The sequence below is a fragment of the Somniosus microcephalus genome, chromosome 14, assembly GCF_052327205.1.
Source record: "Somniosus microcephalus isolate GS21.2 chromosome 14, FLI_Smic_1.0, whole genome shotgun sequence".
Classification (NCBI taxonomy): domain Eukaryota; kingdom Metazoa; phylum Chordata; class Chondrichthyes; order Squaliformes; family Somniosidae; genus Somniosus; species Somniosus microcephalus.
The window spans coordinates 17,563,003-17,589,670 of record NC_141000.1 but is presented as its reverse complement, the minus strand read 5'-3'; the positions used below and the strand labels follow the sequence as shown (position 1 = coordinate 17,589,670).

General features: G+C 45.3%; 1 protein-coding gene across 3 annotated transcripts in view; it reads right to left on the bottom strand.

The window, feature by feature from the left end:
- map3k15 (mitogen-activated protein kinase kinase kinase 15) overlaps positions 1 to 26,668 on the bottom strand; it is a 272,382-nt gene that overhangs the window by 63,641 nt on the left and 182,073 nt on the right. For all 3 annotated transcript variants that reach the window (XM_086006303.1, XM_086006302.1, XM_086006304.1), the window contains 3 exons: positions 25,356 to 25,440; positions 22,000 to 22,133; positions 11,904 to 12,031 (listed from right to left, as the gene is read on the bottom strand). In XM_086006303.1, the coding sequence (XP_085862429.1) occupies positions 11,904 to 12,031; positions 22,000 to 22,133; positions 25,356 to 25,440 (347 nt within the window). The remainder of the gene's footprint in view (positions 1 to 11,903; positions 12,032 to 21,999; positions 22,134 to 25,355; positions 25,441 to 26,668) is intronic.

Here is a 26,668-nt window from a genome sequence, read left to right as displayed (position 1 = left end):
CACTCCGCAAAATGAAAGTACTCCTACAGTGCTGTAAGTAGGGGATTCAAGGATTTTGAGCCAGCTTCTTTGAAAAATGCCATGGAATCTTTTACATCCACCTGAGAGGGCAGACAGGGGCCCCAGTTTAACATCACGTCTGAAAACAGCATTTTCTACAGTGCAGCACTCTCTTGATAATGCACTGAAGTGTTAGACTACATTACGTGGTCGAGTCTCTGGAGTGAGAAGAACCCACGACCTTCTGACTCAGATGCGAGAGTACTACCAACTGAGCCACAGCTGACACCAACTGACAAGCTTATCTACCTAGAAATTAACGGCACCTCCATTTTTATTTTATTTGTTTATGGGATGTGGGCGTCGCTGGCAAGGCCAGCATTTATTGCCCATCCCTAATTGTAGATGGTACACACTGCAGCCACGGTACGCTGGTGGTGGAGGGAGTAAATGTTTAAGGTGGTGGACGGGGTGCCAATCAAGCGGGCTGCTTTGTCCTGGATGGTGTTGAATTTCTTGAGTGCTGTTGGAGCTGCACTCATCCAGGCAAGTGGAGAGTATTCCATCGCACTCCTTACTTGTGCCTTGTCGATGGTGGAGAGGCTTTGGGCAGTCAGGATGTGAGACACTCGCCACAGAATACCCAGCCTCTGACCTGCTCTTGTTGCCACAGTATTTATGTGGCTGGTCCAGTTAAGTTTCTGGTCAATGGTGACCCCCAGGATGTTGATGGTGGGGGATTCAGCGATTGTAATACCGTTGAATGTCAAGGGGCGGTGGTTAGACTCTCGCTTGTTGGAAATTGTCATTGCCTGGCACTTCTGTGGCGTAAATATTACCTGCCACTTATCAGCCCAAGCCTGAACGTCGTCCAGGTCTTGTTGCATGCGGGCATGGACTGCTTCATTATCTGAGGAGTTGTGAATGGCGCTGAACATTGTGCAGTCATCAGCGAACATCCCCATTTCTGACCTTATGTTGAAGGGAAAGTCATTGATGAAGCAGCTGAAGATGGTTGGGCCTGGGACACTGCCCTGAGGAACTCCTGCAGCGATATCCTGGGGCTGTGATGATTGACCTTCAACCACCACAACTATCTTCCTTTGCCGAGAAACTCCAGGATGATTTGGACAGGTTGGGTGATTGGGCAGAAGCATGACAGATGCAATATAATGTGGATAAATGTGAGGTTATCCACTTTGGTGGCAAAAACAGGAAGGCAGATTATTATCTGAATGGCAATAGATTGGGAGAAGGGGAAGTGCAACGAGACCTGGGTGTCCTTGTGCAACAGTCGCTGAAGGTAAGCATGCAGGTGCAGCAGACGGTTAAGAAGGCAAATGGTATGTTGGTCTTCGTAGCGAGAGGGTTTGAGTACAAGAACAAGGATGTCTTGCTGCAGTTGTACAGGTCCTTGATGAGACCACATCTTGAGTATTGCGTGCAGTTCTGGTCGCCTTATCTGAGGAAGGATGTTCTTGCCATGGAAGGAGTTCAGCGAAGATTCACCAGGCTGATACCTGGGATGGCAGGAATGACGTATGAGGAGAGATTGGATTGGGCTTATACTCGCTGGAGTTTAGAAGAATGAGAGGGGATCTCATTGAAACTTATAAAATTCTGAACAGGACTGGACAGACTGGATGCAGGAAGGATGTTCCCGATGGTCGGGGAGTCCAGATAGGGGTCACAGTCTAAGGATAAGGGGTAAGCCATTTAGGACAGAAATGAGGAGGAATTTCTTCACCCAGAGAGTGGTGAACCTGTGGAATTCTCTACCACAGAAGGCAGTAGAGGCCAGTTCATTAAATATATTCAAGAAGGAGTTGGATATATTTCTTAAGGCTAAAGGGATCAAGTGGTATGGGGAGAAAGCAGGGACCGGGTACTGAATTTGGATGATCAGCCATGATCGCATTGAATGGCGGAGCAGGCTCGAGGGGCTGAGTGGCCTACTCCTGCTCCTATCTTCTATGTTTCTATGTTTAAGCTAGGTATGACTCCAGCCAGTGGAGAGTTTCCCCCCCGATTCCCAGTGACTTCAATTTTACTCGGGCTCCTTGATGCCACACTCGGTCAAATGCTGCTTTGATGTCAAGGGCAGTTACTCTCACCTCACCTCTGGAATACAGTTCCTTTGTCCATGTTTGGACCAAGGCTGTAATGAGGTTGGGAGCCGAGTGGTGATGGCGGAACCAAAACTAGGCATCCGTGAGCAGGTTATTGGTGAGTAAGTGTCACTTGATTGCACTTTCGATGACACCTTCCATCACTTTGCTGATGATTGAGAGTAGACTGATGGGGAGGATTGGATTTGTCCTGCTTTTTGTGGACAGGACATACTTGGGCAGTTTTCCACATTGTCGGATAGATGCCTTTGTTATAGCTGCACTGGAACAGCTTGGCTAGAGGTGCGGCTAGTTCTGGAGCACAAGTCTTCAGCACGATAGCCGGGATGTTGTCGGGGCCCATAGCCTTTGCTGTATCCAATCTCTTTTGTATTTGAACTGCTGGTAAACCCAGTCCCATGCTCCCGCCCCGCCTCCCCGTAAATATCAGGCCTGTGCCTCTATTAATAAAGCCAAGGATCCCGTATACCTTTTTAACAGCCTTCTCAACTTGTCCTGCCACCTTCAAAGATTTGCGTACATACACCCCCAGGTCTCTCTGTTCCTGCACCCCCTTTAACATTGTACCATTGAGTTTACATTGCCACTTCTCATTCTTCCTATCAAAGTGAATCACTTCACACTTCTCTGCATTACGTTTCATGTGCCATCTGTCAGCCTATTTCACCAGTCTGTCGGAACTTTGAAATTATGCCCCGTATACCCAATTCCAGGTCATTAATATATATCAAAAAGAGCCTGGGGAACACCACTGTATACTTAACTGCAGTCTGAAAAACCGTTCATTACTCTGCTTCCTGTTCTTAGCCAATTTCGGATCCACGCAGCCATTGCCCCTTTAATCCCACGGGCCTCAATTTTGTTAGCATGTTTATTATGCGGTACTTTATCAAACGCCTTTTGAAAGTCCATATACACATCAACCGCACTACCCTCATCAACCCTCTTGGTTACTTCATCAAAGAACTCAATCAAATTAGTCAAACATGATTTGCCTTTAAGAATCCGTGCTGCCTTTCATTTATTAACCCATATCTTTCCACGTGCCAGTTCATTTTGTCCCGGATTATTGACTCTAAAATTCTTCCCCCCACCACCACCACCGTCAGGCTGACTGGCCTGTAGTTGCCGGGTTTATCCCTCTCCCCTTTTTTGAACAGGGGTGTAGCATTTGTAATCCTCCAGTCTTCTGGCACCACTCCCATATCTAAGGAGGATTGGCAGATTGTGGCCAGAGCCTCCATAACTTCCACCCTTACTTCCCTCAGCAATCTAAGGTGCAATCATCCCGATTGGGATGACTTTTCTACTTTGAGCGCTGCCAACCTTCAAAGTACCTCCTCTTTATCGATTTTTATCCGATCTAATTGGTCTTCCACCTCCTCCTTTACTATGACATTGGCTGCAGCCTCTTCTCTAGTGAAGACAGATGCAAAGTATTCATTTAGTACCTCTGCCATGCTGCCTGCCTCTACAGGAAGATCTCATTTGTATTCTCTAATCAGATCCACCCTTCTTTTGCCTACCCTTTTACTATTTATATAATTTTAAAAGGGTTGCCTTTTATGTTACCCACTAACCTATTCTCATACACTCCCTTTGCCCCTCTTATTTCCTTTTACAGTTCTCCTCTGTATGTTCTGTATTCAGCTTGGTTCTATACCACACAGATCATAACATAAGAAGCCATCAGAAACCAAGAGGGAACAACCTCCAGGATACTCCCCATTGTGTCTGCCACCTTACAGAAACATCCCAGCATGGCGATCAGGAGTGTCACTATGACTTAGCTATTCAAATCATTGTAGATGAATTGGGCCAGTGCTGATATTGTGCCTTTTGCTTCCAAATGATAATCCTACTCTTCCAAGTAATTGAGATAGAATTACACATACATCTCGATATGTAACTCGACGCTCACTGTTTGGGGAAGTGGCCTAGTTCCCTTGGCATTCCTCCATCAGATTCTTCAGTGCAGCAGTCATGGTTCACGCAGGATCAGAGCAGAAAGTGCCAGTGTAACTGAGCCGCATGGTTTCAGTTATCAACATACAGATCAAGAGCATTCTGCCCAGGACGTTTAACACAACCCCTGTTTCCTAATCAAAAGAACTGACTGGTGTTAAAGTCCAGCAAGCTGTCATCAATAGTGGAAGTTCTGTGCTCATTGCTATGTTAAGGATAACAGCACAACTTGGTGTTTAATGCTCCTCAAGGGCATGTACCAATAAATTTGTGACTGATGCAACATGAAAAACATGAGTGGAAGCCAAGATAGATTACTTCTTTTTGCCAGTGTCCAGGGTGAGAATTGCTGACAACTTTGTGAACCCTAGTCTCCGCCTAAAGGCATCCCGTGAACTTTTATCTGGACTGAGTTTGGAATTCTCCTCCAATTGGTTTTTTTTGTGCCTCTGTGACTTACCCATGATATAAGGACCTCAACTAATGCATCATTTCCAGTTAAAGCAGAAAAAGGACAAGTGGGGTGACTTAGAGACCATACACTACTGGTCACAATGCAGGTCACTGCTTCAGCATGCCTCCAAGTGACTTTCTAAAGCTGATCGTGTTGCTGTTTATTAAAATTTCCTTGGAAGCTCTACCAGAATTAGCACAGTGCAAAACTATGAGGAATTCAAAGATACTGAAGCTAACAGCTACAGTCATTAATGACATGAAAAATCTTCCTGAATCACTTGTAAGTCTAAAAAGCAGGACTTGGCTACTCCCTCAATAATGCTTTCATATTCAGAGAATAAATACTGATGTCAAACTTTATCTAAATTCATTTCCACAATTTGAAAGTGGATAGGGAATTGTTAAGGGTTTTTTTTCTCTCATTTTGAAAGCAGCATAAATGTGACAGATGTTGACAGAAGGAGAGAAAGAGAATGGATGAGAAAGGGCAGGTAGGAGCTATACTGGGCTGAGCAATGGAGAGTCACATAGCAGGATGACAACGTGCTCTCAAACCAACACCCGCCCAAACAGTCCCTTATGGAATTTTATGACTTCATAACTTTACCCATTCTGTGTGGAGGAGAGGAAATAAACTAGAATCAGAGTTAATTGGAACTTGGGATAAATGTAACGATAAATCTTTTTATGTTTGTGAGTACTAAATAAAAACAAAACCCTACCCTTAAAGTTGATGTTGACTTGTATTGTGGCTTTTTGTAGTACAACAGGTTTAAAACCCACCAAATCCTCTATAGTATTCTCTATCGATGTCCATACGCACTCCATGTTAAGCCTGGACTGAGAGCGGGGTGCAGGGGGCTCGGGATGGGGTTGAAATTAGTCTACAGCAGAAGTGTGAAACTGACTCGTAGCCCGCTTTACTCCGCACCCGGCTGGTTTTTTCCCCAAGTCAAAACAATGTATAAACAGGCTGCCGATTGACTACGAGCTGGCCTCGCACTACTGGCAAAGACATAGAAACATAGAAGATAGGAGCAGGAGTAGGCCATTCGGCCCCTCGAGCCTGCTCCGCCATTTAATGAGATCATGGCTGATCATCCAAATTCAGTACCCTGTCCCTGCTTTCTCCCCATATCCCTTGATCCCTTTAGCCTTAAGAAATATATCTAACTCCTTCTTGAATATATTTAATGAATTGGCCTCAACTGCCTTTTGTGGTAGAGAATTCCACAGGTTCACCACTCTCTGGGTGAAGGAATTCCTCCTCATCTCTGTCCTAAATGGCTTACCCCTTATCTTTAGACTGTGACCCCTGGTTCTGGACTCCCCCGCCATCGGGAACATCCTTCCTGCATCTAGTCTGTCTAGTCCTGTTAGAATTTTATAAGTTTCAATGAGATCCCCTCTCATTCTTCTAAACTCCAGCGAGTATAAGCCCAATCGACCCAATCTCTCCTCATACGTCATTCCTGCCATCCCAGGTATCAGTCTGGTGAATCTTCGCTGCACTCCCTCCGATTTCAATTCAATTTCAACACCCCCCACACCTCAATGCTGTTTATTCCCACCCCAGCCATCAGTCAGTCATGGTGTGGGTCCAGAAAGCTTTCAATACCCAGAGCACAATCTGAATCTCAAAACATACAAACACAGGGACTGTTTTTCAAACCAAACATTGGGCACAGCTGCTATTCTCTCCAAAAATAAAGCTGTGTCTCTTTTCACAAGATCTTTGCTCAGAAGAACTATGCAGTGTTTTAAAGCCAAAGTGCTGAAGTGTGGAAAAAAAGGAGCTGCTCTGAAAAATAACTGGCGCCCTATATTTCATGGGCTTGCGAAATGTTTCCTTCCAATCAAAATGTTGCAGATGTAGCTTTTGCCTCTCCTCATGGTTTAATTCCCCTGGTAGCTCAGTTGCGAAATCCATCACATCATACGGTACTGAGCCACACAAATTAGAAAGGTCCCAGGTTCAGATTCTAGTCTGCGCTGAGTTACTGGGACTGGTGGTCAGATAGTTACAATTGGGCCAAGGCTCCAACTCCTGATTGCTATATAAGACCCACCAGAATGGACACATAAATACACTGGATGTGGGCCAGACCAGGTTCAGCCGTGATACCCTGAAATAACCTGCTGTCAACCATCTAGGCCCCCACAATTTGGCCAAGTTACTGAGGGTCAGCGGACCTCCATTGAACTGCAGCCCACCAGGAGTCAAAACATTCAGGAGAGGAGGCAAGAAAATCGGAGAGGACAAAAAGAATAACGTACATTAGGAAAAGTACTTTTACATTATTTAAATTTCTGAGAAGCCAGGATGCTATATCTGCAAAAAAAAAACAATGTACATTTCCTCTGTATCTGATGCAGGACTGATGCAAATACCAAGCAGTTATAACATTCCCAGAAAGATGGCCTAGAAATTAGTCTGGGCCTATTTTCAGGCCCAAATTCGGCATGCCTGACCGGAGAGGCCCGAGGATCGATGGACATTTGTCCTCAGTCAGGTTGAAGTGAAATATGATCATTTTCATAATGCTAAGTTGCAACATTCTTACTTAGCTGGTATTAATTCATATCTTTTCTCTCTGCCAGGGCCCTCACACATGCAGCAGCAGTCAATGGTGCTCCCAGACAACGAATTATCAGAGGAAATGATTCCTTTTGAGAGTGCACTGCCACAGGACTCATGCTCAAATTGTTTTTTGAGGAGGTTACAAGGAAGGTGGATGAGAGTAGTGCATTTGATGTAGTCTACAAGGATTTTAGCAAGGCTTTTGACAAGGTCCCACATGACAAACTGGTCAAAAAGTAACAGGCCATGTGATCCAAGGGAAAGTAGCAAGTTGGATCCAAAATTGGCTCAGTGGCAGGAAGCAGAGGGTAATGGCCGTCGGATGTTTTTGTGACTGGAAGGCTGTTTCCAGTGGAGTTCCACAGGACTCAGTACTAGGTCCCTTGCTTTTTGTGGTATATAATCAATGATTTGGACTTCAATGTAGGGGGTATGATTAAGAAGTTTGCAGATGATACAAAAATTGGCTGTGTGGTTGACAGTGAGGAAGAAAGCTGTAGACTGCAGGAAGATATCAATGGACTGGTCAGGTGGGCAGAAAAATGGCAAATGGAATTCAATATGGAGAAGTGTGAGGTAATACATTTGGGCAGGGCTAACAAGGCAAGGGAATACACAATAAATGGTTGGATACTGAGAAGTGTAGAGGAACAGAAGGACCTTGGAGTGCATGTCCACAGATTCCTGAAGGTAGCAGGACAGGGCGATAAGGTGGTTAAGAAGGCATACAGGATACTTTCCTTTATTAGCCGAGGCATGGAATATAAGAGCAGGGATGTTATGCTAGAACTTTATAAAACAGTAATTAGGTCACAGCTAGAGTACTGGGTACAGTTCTGGTCACCGCACTACAGGAAGGATGTGATCGCACTAGCGAGGGTACAGAGTAGATTTACGAGGATGTTACCAGGACTGTAGAATTTTACTATGAGGAAAGATTGGATAGGCTGGGGTTGTTTTCTTTGGAACAGAGGAGGTTGATGGGAGACTTGATTGAGGTGCATACAATTATGAGGGGCCTAGATAGAGTGGATAGGAAGGACCTATTTCCCTTAGCAGTGAGGTCCATAACCAGGGGGCATAGATTTAAAGTAGTTGGTAGAAGGATTAGAGTTGAGGAGAAATATTTTAACACAGAGGGTGGTGGGGGTCTGGCACACATTGCCTGAAAGGGTGGTAGAGGCAGAAACCCTCACCGCATATAAAAAGTACTTGGATAGGCACTTGAAATGTTGTAACCTACAAGGCTACAGACCAAGAGCTAGAAAGTGGGATTAGGCTGGATGGCTCTTTTTTGGTTGGCACAGACACGATGGGCCAATTGGCCTCCTTCTGTGCTGTAAATTTCTATGATTCCATGATTATCATGCACCAGCGCAGATACTCGCACTTCGGTGGGTCCAGTTAGGCAGTTAGTTGTGTTTTCATGTGGTGACTCACAGTTCACAAGTGAGCAGGAGCAGACATTGGTGGCAGGGACAGTGTGGAGAGTCCGTGTCGGAGGGCGCAGGCCTCTCCAAGCTCTGCTCAGCTGGACACAGATGCTGAACCACGGGGGGCCATCGATGAAAAGGATAATTATTGAGGGGTGGCAGAAAATCTGCGACGTTCTGGCAGGCTTTAAACACTCACTGTCCATGATTGCAGAGAGAATGGAGGAGTCCACATCAAGCATAAGTGGGTTGATGTCTCTGGGCATGGTGAGAATGTCTTCTTCCATGGATAGAGTGGACCAGCTCCGTGGAACATCAATCACGGCAATCAAATGAGTCCATGTAGGCCTTGACCATGGCTGTGCAGACTCTGGATGGCAACATGTCTGCTGCCTTAAATAGGATGACAGACAGCTTAGCCTTGGCCTTACAGCGCCTCACTGATCTGCACCAAGCTGCTCTCCAGCAGAGTGGTAGGAGTGAAGAACGCTGGCCCACGAGAAGGATGATGGCAAAAGGGGACATGGAAGTGGGGTCTCCACTTAAAGCGCTCCCACTTCCCACTCGTTGCACCACCCCCCAACCCCGCCCAAGTCAGTACCCAACATGCTACTTCCTCTCTCGATAGCCGAGTCTGCCCCTCCACAGTTACAGGTGGAGCAGTCTTTGGCGGGGCCCTCACAAGCTCCAAAAACCAGAGGCTGTCGGCCAAGAGCATCTCAGCAGTCACAGCAGGGATCTGAGCAGCCTGCCTCTACCTCTGCTGAAGCCACAGGGGTTGCACCGCGTAGGAGTGGTAGGAAAAGGAAGAGGAAAGCTTTGTAGTCCAACAAGGGTATGCACATGGCTGTTGCTGCAAATGTTAGGTTATTAAGTTTCCATTGTTTGCTAGCATCACATAAAATGTATTACTTTGCCCCACTTTTCCGTGTTGCCCATTTTTGGTTGCCGGGCAGTAACTCACCTTTTCAGTTGCTTGTTGATGAATGGGAAGACTTGAATTGATGGGGACCAATGGGGGGGATGTGCAGGGGGGTATGTGCAATGGGTGGATGGTTAGACTTGAATTGATGGGGACCAATGGGGGGGATGTGCAATGGGTGGATGGTTGGTTAAATGATGCTTTATGACAGTGGGATTGAGGAGGGGCGAGGGAGTGGGCATTGCTTGTGATTGTTACATCGTTCCAGTGGGAGTGACTAACTGAACTTTACAGCTATAAGGAAATCTCTAGCATCCCGGGGAGCAATGTGAGTGGCTGCTGCAGTGTTGGGAGCGTTATCTTCAACCTTCATCTTCTCCTCCTCCTCCTCTTCATTGGAATTGTCTGCAGATGATGTGTGTTGAGCGCCTTGTTCCTCCTGCAGCTCCAATCCTCGCTGCTGCACAATGTTGTGCAGAGTGCAGCACACCACCATCATTCTGGACACCCTGGTTGGTGTGTCTTGAAGGGTACCGCCAGATCTGTCCAGGCACCTGAAGCACATCTTGAGCAGACCGATCGTTTGCTCAATGACACATCTGGTGGTCAGCTGGCTTTCACTGTACCACTCTTGGGCTTCTTGGTGGGGTCCACACTGGTGTCATCAGCCAAGTTTGAAAGAGACATCCTTTGTCTCCTAACAGCCACCCCTTAAGTCTGCTTGCAGGTCCAAAGGGGTCGGGGAGCTTAAGTTGCTGCAGGATGAAAGCATCATGGCAGCTTCCTGGGAATCTGGCGCACACCTGCTTTAAGCCTTTTCCGGTTGCACTCCAGCAGCCCATTGATCAAATGAAATCCCTTGCGGTTGTTGAATACTCCTGGTTGTTCTGGGGGGTGCCCAGATTGCCACGTGTGTGCAGTTGATGACACCCTGCACATGTGGGAAGCCAGCCTGAGGCGCAACATGGAGCACCCACTCATTCTGACTAGCATCATCACAGGTGAAGTTGACATTGCCGGCCCTGGCAAACATCCGATCAGTTACATGCCTTATGCATTTATGTGCAGCCGACTGGGAGATCCAGGATATGTCTCCGGGAGCACCCTGGAACGTTCCGGAGGCAAATAGGTTGAGTGCAGTGGTGACTTTCACAGCCACTGGTAATGTGTGGCTACCAGGTCCAGCAGGTCTTCTTCTAGGAGGCTGCAGATGTCTGGCACCATCTAACGTGACAATCTCAGCCTCAGGAAGCACTGCTCTTCCGAGAGGTCAAGGAAGCTGAGCCTCTATCTGTACACCCTGTTACGTGGGTAGTGCCTCCTGCGACCTGGACCCCTCTGTTGCTCCCCTCTCTGCTGACCACCTGCTGCTGATGGTTATTTTCTTTCTCATCTGAAGTCCAATCTAAGGCAGCCATGGCTCCACCCATCCTGATGTTCTGAGTGTCGATACCTCCAAAGTCCACAAACTAGCCTCTCAACACAAGTTGTCGGACTAAACCCTTTCCCAGTGGGAGGTAAGAAAGCACCTGTGAGCACTGACCCTTTATTGATCTCCGTATTCGTGCCTTTTAATTAGACCCATGAATTGCCGTACAATCTTCTCGCCTTCCTTTCAATGGCAACTTTCAGGAAGCTCAGGAAAGCTGTGCATGTATTGTTAAATTTAAATGCTGCTGAAAATCTCGTTGAAATAGCCTAATTTAAATATTATAATGAGTAACCTGCCTTTCCAGAGGGGGTTCCGCACACGCATCCTAATGTGCCTGAGTTAAATCCAGAAGTCGGTACATTGGAGCCAGCTTCCATTTTCAGGAAATTTAACCGCACTTCTGAACCCCAACCCATACTGCCTAGACTGTTAAAATTCCCCCCACAATGTCCATAACTGAACGCAGCACTCCAGATGGGGTCTAACCAAGGCCCTATACAACTGAAGCATCACTTCCTCACTTTTGTATTCCAGCACCCCTGAGATAAAGGCCAACCTTTAGCCTTTTTGATTACTTTTGATACCTGTGCACTAGCTTTTAGTGATATGTGTACACAGACATCCAAATCCCTTAGAAACATGGAAAAACATAGAAAAATAGGAGCAGGAGTAGGCCATTCGGCCCTTCGAGCCTGCTCCGCCATTCAATATGATCATGGCTGATCCTCTATCTCAATACCATATTCCCGCTATAGGAAGCATAGTCCAGCTCTGAGCCTCTCAGCATTAAGGAAATATTCCCATTTGTGTTTTTGGATCTGAAGTGGATGACTTCTGCCTCAGTGAATGCACCAAGTTTACTTTTGGGTTATTATTGGCTGCAGGAGCCCTGCGAGCTGGTAACTGGCAGAGCTAGCACCCACTAAACCCAATATGATAGCAGTTTGAAAATGCTAGTGTACAAGGAGGGATTTGATATACATACCTCCTGGCACTTGCTCCATAAAGATCTTGATGTAGCCATCTTCAGAAATTGAACCAAGGTACTGGACAATATTCCGGTGCTTAAGGTACTTGTGTAGAGCTATCTCTTCATGAAGAGGTTGGGAGTACCTGGGAATAAAAAAAATAACTATTTACTAAAGATTAAGTTGCTAGAATTTTTACTCATTCATTAATATGTACAATTTTTAAAGGGAATTTTATGATCAAAGTTAGAGATATCAGTATTCGGAAACTTTTGAGTTTCTGCACCCAGTATCAGCAACAAGCACTTTCAGATCAGGTACAGCACAAGTTCAATGCCGAATTAAATTATTTCCTCGTGAATGTATCTTTTGGAACATTCACACTGCAGCTGGTTTTCCAATCCAGCAGGAATCCCACTGGATCGGTGGCAATACGAGCTTTGAGCCACAACCCCACAACCCCCCACCCCCCTCGTTTCCTGGTGACCACTGACCCCACTGGAATTCCACGGATCGGGGTCATTTACTTGCTGTTGGTGGACTCCCCCACTTCAAGTGGGGGTGCGGGGGAAAGGGAATGGCTGTGGCACCTGCTGCAATCTAACATTGCCAGCAGCCCCAGCTGAAGAAGATAAAGTTTACATTTTTCTTGCTCTCTCGCCTGTCTTTGGTTGTATTAGGCAAGCGGACCATTCATTTTTAAATCCTCCTCTGATACCTTAGCAACACCAGTTCTAGGAACGCACAGTGTTCCTGAGGCCCAGTGATGCTAAACGATTGGGAATCCAACAGATGACATATTCCCGTCATTGACATCTAATTTGAATACTGTTGGCCAAATTTATGTGGACGCAGTCAATCCTGCTGGCATTTTTGATAGGGAATCTCAGAAGTAGCAGTGGACTTTTGGAAGCCAACATCATGGCTCTTGGCTCCTCTTCTAATCCCACTACTGCCAGTTGTGAGGAAATCAGCCCCTACAAGTTTAGTGTCAGTGTCCAATCCAGTAACAGTGCAAAACAGGTTTTGGCCGTGGGCCTGGAATTTGCTGAAGCCTTGCGCCATAGTAATGGCGTATCAACGGCTTATGTCATTACTGTGCCCCAGGTTTTCAGGAAATTATGGCGTGACTCAGGCCATTACTTACGACGCACCAAAATTTCCTGGGCTTCTCTGCACCGCTCCGCTGTGAACCTCGCCAAAAGTGTTAATACCACTAGGTGTCAGCCATGGCTTAGTGATACCACTCTTGCCTCTGAGTCAGATTGTTGTGGGTTCAAGTCCCACTCCAGAGACTTGAGCACAAAATCTAGGCTGACATTTCAGTGCAGTACTGAGGGAGCGCCGCATTCTCAGAGGTGCCGTCTTTCGGATGAGACGTTACACTGCGGACCCATCTGCCCTCTCAGGTGGACATAAATAATCCCATGGTGCTATTCAAAGAAAAGCAGGAAAACGCTCCCTGTTGTACAAGCCAACATTTATCCCAAAACCAACAACTAAAAACAGATTAACTGGTCATAATCACATTGCTGTTTGTGGGATCTTGCTGTGTGCAAAGTGGCTGCTGCGTTTCCTACTTTACAACAGTGACTACATTTCAAAAGTACTTAATTGGCTGTAAAGCGCTTTGGGATGTCCTGAGGTCATGAACGGCGCAATAAAAATGCAAGTCTTTCTTTCTTTACCACTATCATAGCTCCGCCCCACACTGTAAAATCAATGGCAATGTCCAATTTGCCTAATTAACACTGGTTTGATCGCTGCTGACATGTAGACTGAAGCAGAACGGCACTGGTGACCTGGCAGTAGCGCGATTTATTGCTCTAAGATTGATTTTCCATTACCATAGATGAGTTTTGTCGATTTATTTAGCTAATGAATAAATAATTGGCTTTCAGATATACTAGCTGGTCGGAAAGTTTCTTGTTAAATGGAATTGAATTTTTGAAAGCCATTTAATGTTTCTATCCATTCACTAATCTCTGGCTCCTTGGCAGTGTCAATCGTTAGTTTTAACATAGAGTATCGATCCAAATAAGCGTTGCTTTCAGAATTCATATGGATAAATTCATTCAATTCCACATCAAGGGGGTATGGCATCAGTAAGTAATTTATTGAGGGAATCTTAGAATGAAACAGCACAGGAGGCCATTTGGCCCATCGTGCCTGTGCTGGAAAAAATGTGAAATTGTCAATCAAAGAGTTAAGACGACTATTCGAGACCATACAGCTGCATGTGCTTAGAAGGTGCAGGGGTTTATACCCCTGAGGGGCAAGAGCCATGGACAACTAAAGAGGTAAAGGGCAGCACAAAACTAAAGGAAAGGGCATACAAAAATGCCAAACAAAGCACAGATCCTGGTGAATGGGAAAGATACAAAGAACAGCAAAGGGTCACAAAACAGATAGTAAAAGCAACAAAAAGGGAGTATGAAAAGAAACTTACTCGCAAGGAATATCAAAATCAATATGAAGAATTTTTAAAGTTACATTAGAAAAAAGAGGGTGGTCAGGAGCAATGTTGGCCCATTAAAAACTGAAAGTGGTGATGATAATGCTGGAAATGGCGGACCTGACGGAAATCCCAAAGAAACGAATATTGACTTGGGGACAGGGACTCATTAAATTAATGTAAGTAAATTAACAGTAATGAAGAAAATAATGACACTAAAGAGGGTCAAATCCCCAGGGCCAGATGGTTTCTATTTCAGGGTTTTAAAGGAAGTAGGTGAGCACATTGCAGATGCCCTAACTATAATCTTCCAAAGTTCTCTCGATTCAGGAACCGTTCCCTTAGACTGGAAAATTGCACATGTCACTCTGCTTTTTAGGATTGGCGAGAGAGGGAAACTGGGGAATTATAGACCACTTAGCCTAACATCTGTTGTCGGGAAATTGCTAGAGTCTATAATTAAGGATAGGGTGTCGGAACACCTTGAAAATTTTCAGTTGATCAGAGAGAGCCAGCATGGATTTGTGAAAGGTAGGTCATGCTTGACAAACCTGATTGAATTTTTTGAAGAGGTGACTAAAGTAGTTGACAGGGGAATGTCTATGGATGTTATTTATATGGACTTCCAGAAGGCATTTAATAAAGTCCCACATAAGAGACTGTTATTTAAGATAGAAGCAAATTATAGACCTGATTAGGAAATTGGCTGAGCGGCAGGAGACAGAGAGTAGGGATAATGGGCAGGTACTCAAATTGGCAGGATGTGATTAGTGGTGTCCCGCATAATCACAAAGATAGGCGGCATTGTAGGCAGTGCAGATGAAAGCATAAAATTACAAAGGGATATTGATAGATTAAGTGAATGGGCAAAACTGTAGCAAATGGATTTCAATGTAAGCAAGTGTGAGGTCATCCACTTTGGACCTAAGAAAGGACAGAACATGGTACTTTCTAAATGGTAAAAAGCTAAAAGCAGCGGAGGTCCAAAGAGACCTGGGGGTTCAGGTACATAGACCATTAAAATGTCATGAACAGGTACAGAAAATAATCAAAAAGGTTAATGGAATGCTGGCCTTTGTATTTAGAGGACTAGAGTACAAGGGAGTAGAAGTTACGCTGCAGCTGTACAAAACCCTGGTTAGACCACACCTGGAGCACTGTGAGCAGTTCTGGGCACCACACCGTAGGAAGGATATATTGGCCTTGGAGGGAGTGCAGTGTAGGTTTACCAGAATGATACCCGGACTTCAAGGGTTAAGTTACGAGGAGAAATTACACAAATTAGGGTTGTACTCCCTTGAATTTAGAAGGTTAAGGGGTGATCTGATCAAAGTTTTCAGGATATTAAGGGGAACAGCTAGGGTAGATAGAGAGAAACTATTTCCGCTGGTTGGGGATTCTAGGACTAAGGGGCATAATCTAAAAATTAGAGAGAAATTAGGAAACACCTCTACACAGAGAGGGTGGTAGAAGTTTGGAACACTCTTCTGCAAACAGCAATTGCCATGGGAGCCAAGGAAAAGTGACAAGTTGGATCCAAAATTGGCTCAGAGGCAGGAAACAAAAGGTAATGGTCGAAGGGTGCTTCTGTGACTGGAAGGCTGTTTCAGTGGGGTTCCGCAGGACTTAGTACTGGGTCCTCTGCTTTTTGTGGTATATATCAATGACTTGGACTTGAATGTAGGAAGTATGATTAAGAAGTTTGCAGATGATACAAAAATTGGCCGTGTGGTTGATAATGAAGAAGAAGGCTGCAGACTGCAGGAAGATATCAATGGACTAGTCAGGTGGGCAGAACAGTGGCAAATGGAATTCAATCTGGAGAAGAGTGAGATAATTCATTTGGGGAGGGCTAACAAGGCAAGGGAATACACTATAAATGGTAGGTCACTGAGAAATGCAGAAGATCAGAGGGAGCTTGGAGTGCATGGCCACAAATCACTGAAGGTAGCAGGACAGGTAGATAAGGTGGTTAAGAAGGTATATGGGATACTTGCCTTTATTAGCTGAGGCATAGAATATAAGAGCAGGGAGGTTATACTTGAACTGTATAAAACACTAGTTAGGCTGCAGCTAGAATACTGCGTGCAGTTCTGGTCACGACATTACAGGAAGGATGTGATTGCACTAGACCAGGTGCAGAGGAGATTTGCGAGGATGTTGCCTGGGCTGGGGAATTTTAGCTATGAGGAAAGATTGGATAGGCTGGGGTTGTTTTCATTGGAACAGAGGAGGCTGAGGGGAGACCTAATTGAGGTGCATAAAATTATGAGGGGCCTAGATAGAGTGGATAGGAAGGACCTATTTCCCTTAGCAGAAGGGTCAATAACCAGGGGGCATAGATTTAAAGCAATCGGTCATAAGAACATAAACATAAGAACATAAGACGTAGGAGCAGGAGTAGGTCATTTGGCCCCTCGAGCCTGCTCCACCATTCAATAAGATCATGGCTGATCTGATCTTGGCCTCAACTCCATTTCCCTGCCCATTCTCCATAACCCTTCACTCCCTTACCTTTCAAAAATCTGTCTATCTCCACCTTAAATATATTCAATGTCCCAGCCTCCACAGCTCTCTGGGGAAGAGAATTCCAAAGATTCACGACCCTCTGAGAGAAGAAATTCCTCCTCATTTCCGATTTAAAAGGGTGCCCCCTTATTCTGAAATTATGCCCCCTAGTTCTAGATTCCCCCACGAGGGGAAACATCCTCTCTGCATCTACCCTGTGAAGCCCCTTCAGAATCTTATATGTTTTAATAAGATCGTCTCTCATTCTTCTAAACTCCAATGAGTATAGGCCCAACCTGCTCAACCTTTCTTCATAATACAACCCCTTCATCTCCGGAATCAACCTCGTGAACCTTCTCTGAACTACCTCCAATGCAACGATATCTTTCCTTAAATAAGGAGACCAAAACTGTACGCAGTACTCCAGGTGTGGTCTCACCAACGCCCTGTAAATTTGTAACAGGACTTCCCTGCCTTTATACTCCATTCCCTTTGCAATAAAGTCCAACATTCCATTTGCCTTCCTAATTACTTGTTGTACCTGCATGCTAACTTTTTGTAATTCATGTACAAGGACCCCCAGATCCCTCTGTACCTCAGCATTTTGTAATCTCTCCCCATTTAAATTATAATTTGCTTTTTTATTTTTCATATCAAAGTGGATAACCTCGCATTTTACCACATTAAACTCCATCTGCCAGATTTTTGCCCACTCACTTAGCCTATCTATATCCCTCCACACAATTTGCTTTTCCACCTATCTTTGTATCCTCAGCAAATTTAGCTACATTACACTCAGTCCCTTCATTCAAGTCATTAATATAGATTGTAAATAGTTGAGGCCCGAGCACTGATCCCTGCGGCACCTAGTTACAGTTTGCCAACCTGAAAATGACCCATTTATCCCGACTCTCTGTTTTCTGTTAGTTAGCCAATCCTCTAGCCATGCTAATATATTACCCCCAACCCCATGAGCTCTTATCTTGTGTAGTAACCTTCTATGTGGCACCTTATCAAATGCCTTCTGGAAATCCAAATACACGACATCTACTGGTTCCCCTTTATCCACCCTGCTCGTTACATCCTCAAAGAACTCCAGTAAATTTGTCAAACATGATTTCCCTTTCATAAAACCATGCTGACTCTGCTTGACTATATTATGTTTTTCTAAATATCCTGCTACCACTTCCTTAATGATGGACTCCAGCATTTTCCCCAATAACAGGCTAACTGTTCAATAGTTGCCTGCTTTCTGTCTGCCTCCTTTCTTAAATAGGGGCATTACATTTGCAGTTTTCCAGTCCACTGGGACCACTCCAGAATCCAAGGAATTTTGGTAGATTATAACCAATGCATCCACCAACTCTGCAGCCACCTCTTTTAAGACTCTAGGATGCAGGTCATTGGGTCCAGGGGACTTGTCCACCTTTAGTCCCATTAGTTTGCCTAGTACTTTCTCTCTAGTGATAGTGATTGTTTTAAGTTCCCCCCTCCCCACCCCAATAGCCCCTTGATTATCCATTATCAGGATGATTTTAGTGTCTTCTATCATGAAGACCGATACAAAATATTTGTTCAAGGTCTCTGCCATTTCCCTGTTTCTCATCATTAGTTCCCCAGACTCATCCTCTAGGGGACCAACGTTTAGCTACTCTCTTCCTTTTTATATACGTGCAAAAGCTCTTACTGTTTGTTTTTATATTTCTTGCTTACTTACTCTCATAAGCTACCTTCTCTCTCTTTATCATTTTTTTAGTCGTCCTTTGCTGGTTTTTAAAAATTTCCCAATCATCCGGCCTTTCACTATTCTTCGCAACACTGTATGTTTTTGTTTTCAATTTGGTACCATCCTTTACTTCCTTAGTTAGCCACGGATAGTTCATCCTTCTCTTAGAGTTTTTCTTTCTCACTGGAATATATCTTTGCTGAGAGTTATGAAATATCTCCTTAAATGTTTGCCACTGCTTTTCTGTAGTCTTACCCAGTAACATATTTTCCCAGTCCACTTTAACCAAGTCTGCCTTCATACCTTTGTAATTACCTTTGTTTAAGTTCAGGACACCAGTTTGAGACCTAGCTTTCTCACCCTCAAACTGAATTTGAAATTCAACTATGCTATGTTCACTCTTCCCAAAAGGATCCTTCACTTCGAGATCATTAGTTAATCCAGCCTCGTTACACATTACCAGATCTAAAATAGCCTGCTGCCTGGTTGGTTCCACAATGTATTGTTCCAAGAAACCATCCCATATACACTCCAAGAACTCTTCCTCAAGTCTACCTTTGCCAATTTGCTTTCTCCAATCAATATGAAGATTAAAATCTCCCATGATTATAGCCGTACCTTTCTTACAAGCCTCTATTATTTCTTGATTTATTCTCTGTCCTACAGTGTGGCTACTGTTTGGGGGCCTGTAGACCACTCCCACCAGTGACTTCTTACCCTTATTATTTCTTATCTCCACCCAAACTGATTCTACATCTTGATCTTCTAGGCTAATATCATTTCTCACTACTGCACTGATCTCATTCCTTATTAACAGAGCTGCACCACCTCCTTTTCCTTTCTGCCTATCCTTACGAAATGACAAATGCCCCTTAATATTCAGTTCCCAGCCTTGGTCACCTTGCAACCACGTCTCTGTAATGGCCATCAGATCATACCCATTTATTTCTATTTGTGCTGTCAACTCATCTATCTTGTTACGAATGCTGCATGCGTTCAGATTTAGAGCTTTTAATTTTGTCTTTTTACCATTTTTCCCTACTCTGACCCCGCTTTCTGATGCACTCTTATGTGTATACGCTCTGTCCCTTCCTGGTCGGAGGTTGAGAGGGGAGATAAGGAGAAATGTTTTCACCCGGAGGGTGGTGGGGGTCTGGAACTCACTGCCTGAAAGGGTGGTGGAGGTAGAGACCCTCATCACATTTAAAAAGTACTTGGATATGCACTTGAAGTGCCGTAACCTACAGGGCTACGGACCAAGAGCTGGAAAGTGGGATTCGGGTGGATAGCTCTTTGTCGGCTGGCGCAGACAAGATGGGCCGAATGGTCTCCTTCTGTGGTGTGAATTTCTATGATTCTATGAATTGATGCTAAATCAATTGATAATTTTGAATCGGAGATTGCTAGCTTTTTGTTAAACAAAGGTATTAAGGGATATGGGCCAAAGGCGTGTATATGGAGTTAGATCGCAGATCAGCCATGATCTCATTGCATGGTGGAACAGGCTCGAGGGGCTGAATGGCCTCCTCCTGTTCCTATGTCACTATCTAAAGGCAGGGATATCTGAGAAATGAATTATTAAATGATTACTTCCTACAGATCTTGCATTGAGTTTTTACTATATTTTTAAACTATTTCCCCTACAAAACACAGGACGTGTGCTTTGAAATGAATTTGTCCACCAACAGAGGAATACGATTAATTTAGAAGCCTTTGATTAGCTCAGGTGCTGCCCATATTACACCCAGGAATTACATTTCCACAACTTCAGAAAACAACAGAAAACCCGACGAACAGATTTGAGTTTTTTTTCACGAAACGGGACTCACAGCTCAAAACCTGTTTTTATAAAGCAGAATAAAACGCGGATGGATAATGCAATGCTGTTCACGTGACCGGTATTGATGACAAACATTTAGTCAATGGACACTGGCTGCATCGCTTCCGAATCGCCGCTGTCCCTCACTGTGACTCCAGCAAATTCTGGTGTAAATTCACCACTGGAGGATCGGAGGCGCACAATGGGCTGATCGGGGCCAAATGAGACGTTCCAGAAAATTGTGGCCCTTGTAGTGTAAACTGGGCGGTAAGGTCCAAACTAACTCCAAAGTAGAGTGGATTGAGACTCTCTCCTTCGAGAAGTCGCCCTTCCCTTTACTCTAGCATCAGGTCAGAGACTGACTTCTGCTTCAGGCTGTATTTAGACAGTAACTGCAGCGTGGGTGTGTAGTGATGAATCTGTTTCACACTAAACACTACAGTTATAGTGCGAAAGCAAGCTTAGTATTAACCCTAGAAGCACCCTTGGTACTGTATCAGTGTGAGCTTTTACAGGTCCTACACCAATCATCCTTAATGCCTCTCTGAGTCAGACGTGTGGCAAGTCTTGACCTGTGGACCTCCACCTATTGAAAACTGAGCTGAAACCACGCACATCCATTTTGCATAAAACCCTTAAGGCCAACAGAGGGACAAAACTTTCATCCCATCAGCTTGGGTTGGATTCTAATCCAAGATCCAGATGAGAAAGTAACATTTTCTAACCTACTCCTCTCGTTATGTAATCAATTAAAAAGAAACCCCTCCCCCACTGGAGTGACACAGCTAAAAAATAACAATTTTTTTTTATCATTAATACTAGTAGGTTACCTATGGCTAGTAGATGAAGATATTCCAGCAAACAGAGTTGGGATAACCTACAGAAACTTGCTTCACAGAGCCACCTAGTGGTCAAAGCTTGCAACTACATTGTGACGGTTGACATAGCAAAATTCAATTGGAAATGTTAATGTAGCAATTTACAATACGAAATGTTGACACAAAAACTGTGATCAAAAATTGTAATAACAGGAAGTAAGGTTTGTGTATAGGAAATGAGCACTCATGCAAGACTTGTAATACACAAGATATATCATACTCCATGATCACATTATGAGGGAAGTTATATCTCTTTGTAAAACTCAATGCAACTATTGTGAGGCCATCACATTCTCAATTAACAAGAATAACCGAATAACTTCTCAAGGTGGAAGAAGAACACTAAATGCTGGTTCTAATGTGTGTCACCCTCGCCTCTGCATCAGAAGGTTGTGGGTTCAAGTCCCACTCCAGAGAGTTGAGCACAGAAATCTAAGCTGGCACTCCAGTGCAGTACTGAGGGAGCGCTGCACTGTCGGAGGAGCCGTCTTTCGGATCAAATGTTAAACCAAGGCATTTAAATGTTAAAATGGCCTCCTTCTGTGCTGTATATACACTGAACATTCAATACAGATTGACAAGGTACCTCTCTTGGTGTAGATAGAAGTTTGTGCTCATTAACCCTGATATATCTAAGAAAAGAGCCAGAAGTAAACATTATTTACCACCAATCTATATTTGTATTGGCCCAGGAAGACTAAGACACAAACAGTTATCCAACACTCACCTGCTATCTTTCTCTGGTATTTCTTTGATTGCTATTCTCACTTGATTGCTGAGATCCCGCCCAGCATAGACCACTCCGTATGTGCCTTTACCCAACACCACCCTTTCTTCAGTCTCCTCATAGTCATACTCATACTGGAAGGGAAAGGAAGGGAAAACAGAGTTAGCAATTGCTGGAACTGTGGGTTCAAGTCTCACTCCAAAGACCTGAGCACATAATCCAGGCTCCAGTGCAGTACTGAGGGAGTGCTGCACTGTTGGAGGTGCCGTCTTTCGGATCAAACGCTAAACCGAGGCCCCGTTGACGTAAAAGTGAGGAGAGAGTGACTGCCCTTGACATCAAGGCAGCATTTGACTGAGTGTGGCATCAAGGAGCCCTAGTAAAACTGAAGTCAATGGGAATCAGGGGGAAAACGCTCCACTGGCTGGAGTCATACCTAGCACAAAGGAAGATGGTTGTGGTGATTGAAGATCAATCATCACAGCCCCAGGACATCGCTGCAGGAGTTCCTCAGGGCAGTGTCCTAGGCCCAACCATCTTCAGCTGCTTCATCAATGACATTCCCTCCAACATAAGGTCAGAAATGGGAATGTTCGCTGATGACTGCACAGTGTTCAGTGCCATTCACAACTCCTCAGATAATGAAGCAGTCCATGGCCGCATGCAGCAAGATGTGGACGAGATCCAGGCTTGGGCTGATAAGTGGCAGGTAACATTCGTGCCACAGAAGTGCCAGGCAATGACTATCTCCAACAAGCGAGAGTCTAACCACCCCCCCTTGACATTCAACGGCATTACCGTTGCCGAATCCCCCACCATCAACATCCTGAGGGTCACCATTGACCAGAAACTTAACTGGACCAGCCACATAAATACTGTGGCAACAAGAGCAGGTCAGAGGCTAGGTATTCTGCGGTGAGTGACTCACCTCCTGACTCCCCAAAGCCTTTCCACCATCTACAAGGCACAAGTCAGGAGTGTGATGGAATACTCTCCACTTGCCTGGATGAGTGCAGCTGCAACAACACTCAAGAAGCTCAACACCATCCAGGACAAAGCAGCCCACTTGATTGGCACCCCATCCACCACCTTAAACATTCACTCCCTCCACCACCGGCATACTGTGGCTGCAGTGTTTACCATCTACAAGATGCACTGCAGCAACTCGCCAAGGCTTCTTCAGCAGCACTTCCCAAACCCGCGATCTTTTCCACCTAGAAGGACAAGGGCAGCAGGCCCATGGGAACACCACCACCTCCAAGTTCCCCTCCAAGACACACACCATCCTGGCTTAGAAGTATATCGCCGATCCTTCATCGTCGCTGGGTCAAAATCCTGGAACTCCCTCCCTAACAGCACTAAGGGAGTACCTTCACCACATGGACTGCAGCGGTTCAAGAAGGCGGCTCACCACCACCTTCTCAAGGGCAACTAGGGATGGGCAATAAATGCTGGCCTTGCCAGCGACGGCCAGATCCCATAAGCGAATTAAAATAAAAGATCCCATGGCACTATTGAAAGAAGAACACGGCAGTTCTCCCCGGTGCCCTGACCAATATTTATCCGTCAACCAACATCACTAAAACAGGTTATCTGGTCATTAGTACATTGCTGTTCGTGGGACCTTGCTGTGTGCAAATTGGCTGCCGTGTTTCCTACAGAACAACAGTGATTACACAAAAAAGTACTTCATTGGCTGTAAAGTTTTAGGATGTCCTGAGGTGGTGGAAATCTCTATATAGATGCAAGTCTTTCTTTCTTTCAATATTTTTCACAAATATGAAAAGATCAGACACAGAGTTTTGGCCCTGCAAATCCATGGGCCTTTGATTCTGCTCCAAGTGCTGGGATCAGCCTGCTGGCAACCTCTACGGGCCATCCAAGCATCCGGGGTCGGGGGTTCCCCGATTTCCATTTGACTGGTGGGAGCCAGCATCACTGCGGAGACTAGCCACTCAGTCCGACTGCGGCAGCCCCAGCTAAAACCGCAGAACCCCAAAGGGTCTATCGGCCCCCTTCTGAGGGAAGCTAATCAGGCCACAGGGAGATCCGAGGTCTTTGGGGGAACCAGGCTAAGACACAGGCCTGGACCCCGGGAGGAGACCTCACATCCATCAGCTGACGCCAAAATAAATACCTGTTTTCTCCTAGCATGTTGGCCACACGACACAACCCAGGCCAGAGTCAAGGAAACTTGTAACTTGGGAGACCCCCCCCCCGCCTTGCACAGAACCTTGTGCACATCCCTGCACACATCCTTGTACAGATCATCGCACACATCCTTGCACACATCCTTTCACACATCCTTGCACACATCCTTGCACACATCCTTTCACACATCCTTGTACAGATCATTGCACACATCCTTGCACACATCCCTGCACACATCCCTGCACACATCTTTGCACACATCCTTGCACAGATCCTTTCACACATCCTTGCACAGATTCCTGCACAGATCCTTGCACACATCCTTGCACACATCCCTGCACACATCCTTGCACACATCCTTTCACACATCCTTGCACACATCCCTGCACACATCCTTGCACACATCCTTGCAGATTCCTGCACAGATCCTTGCACACATCCCTGCACACATCCCTGCACAGATTCCTGCACAGATCCTTGCACACATCCTTGCACACACCCTTGCAGATTCCTGCACAGATCCTTGCACACATCCTTGCACACATCCCTGCACACATCCTTGCACAGATTCCTGCACAGATCCTTGCACACATCCTTGCACACATCCCTGCACACATCCTTGTACAGATTCCTGCACACATCCCTGCACACATCCTTGCACACATCCTTGTACAGATTCCTTGCACACATCCTTATACAGATTCCTTGCACACATCCTTGCACACATCCTTGTACAGATTCCTTGCACACATCCTTGCACACATCCTTGTACAGATTCCTTGCACACATCCTTGCACACATCCCTGCACACATCCCTGCACACATTCCTGCACACATCCTTGCACACATCCCTGCACACATTCCTGCACACATCTATGCACACATCCTTGCACACATCCTTGCACACATCCATGCACACATCCTTGCACACATCCCTGCACACATCCTTGCACACATCCCTGCACACATTCCTGCACACATCCTTGCACACATCCCTGCACACATTCCTGCACACATCCTTGCACACATCCCTGCACACATTCCTGCACACATCCTTGCACACATCCCTGCACACATTCCTGCACACATCCATGCACACATCCTTGCACACATCCTTGCACAAATCATTGCACACATCCTTGCACAAAGCTCTTCCATTTCAAGGAATCATCCTGGGCCTGCAGCCACCATGACGGACTGTTTACCTCCAGTGCGTCTCCATCAGTGTCGCCCTCCAGTTCCACACCACTTGCTGCTTCATCGTTAATTTCCTTTACCAAGCGACAAAACCTGGAAGACGGTTACAAAACAATTCAGGGTGGGTGGCAGAGAATTTAAAAGCACCCAAGTGTGCGGGAGATGCGGTGTAAAATAATATTAATCCAAATTAGTTAAAATAAATTAAAAGCCGAGAGGCCCCGAAAATTCACGGGCCTTCTGGTGGCTCCCACTGTAACTTCAACTGAAGGTCCAGAAAAAGGGGCTGGGACCCCAAACATCCTGCACCAGAGGGAGCAGGGTCTGTGACCGATACTCCCTGTCCAGCCTCCTGACTGGCTCAAGTATGCCCACCGGATGATTAAAGGAGCTGATAGGGTAGATAGAGAGAAACTATTTCCTCTGGTGGGGAAGTCCAGAATAAGGGGCATAACCTTAAAATTAGAGCCAGGTCATTCAGGGGTGATGTCAGAAAGTACTTCTTCACACAAAGGGCATTGGAAATCTGGACCTCTTCTCCCCCCCAAACATAAGAACATACGAAATAGGAGCAGGAGTAGCCCATTCAGTCCTTCGAACTTTCTTCACCATTCAAGAAGATCATGGCTGATCTTCTACCTCAATCCACCTTCCTGCACAATCCCCATATCCATTGATTCCCTTAGTATCCAAAAATCTAGCAATCTCTGTCTTGAATATACTCAAGGACTAAGCATCCACAGCCCTCTGGGGTAGCGAATTCCATAGATACACAATCCTCTGAGTGAAGACGTTTCTCCTCATCTCAGTCCTAAATGGCCAACCCCTTATTCTGAGACTGTGAACCCTGGTTCTAGACTCCCCAGCCAGGGGAAACAGTCTCTCAGCGTCTACCCTGTCAAGGCCTTTAAGAATTTTATATGTTTCAATGAGATCACCTCTAACTCTTGTAAACTCTAGAGAATATAGGCCTAGTTTACTCAATCTCTCCTCATAGGACAAACCCCTCATCCCAGGAATCAGTCTATGTTGTACTCCCTCTAAGGCAAGTATATCCTTCCTTAGGTACATAGTACTGTACATAGTACTCCAGGTGTGGTCTCATCAAGGCCCTATATAATTGCAACAAGACTTCTTTACTCTTATACTCTAATTCCTTTGTAATAAAGGCTAACATATCATTTGCTTTCCTAATTGCTTGCTGTACCCGCATGTTAACTTTCTGTGGTTCGTGTACAAGGACACCCAGGTCCCTCTGAATACCAACATTTCCCAGTCTCTCACCATTTAAAAAATATTCTGCTTTTCTATCTTTCCTACC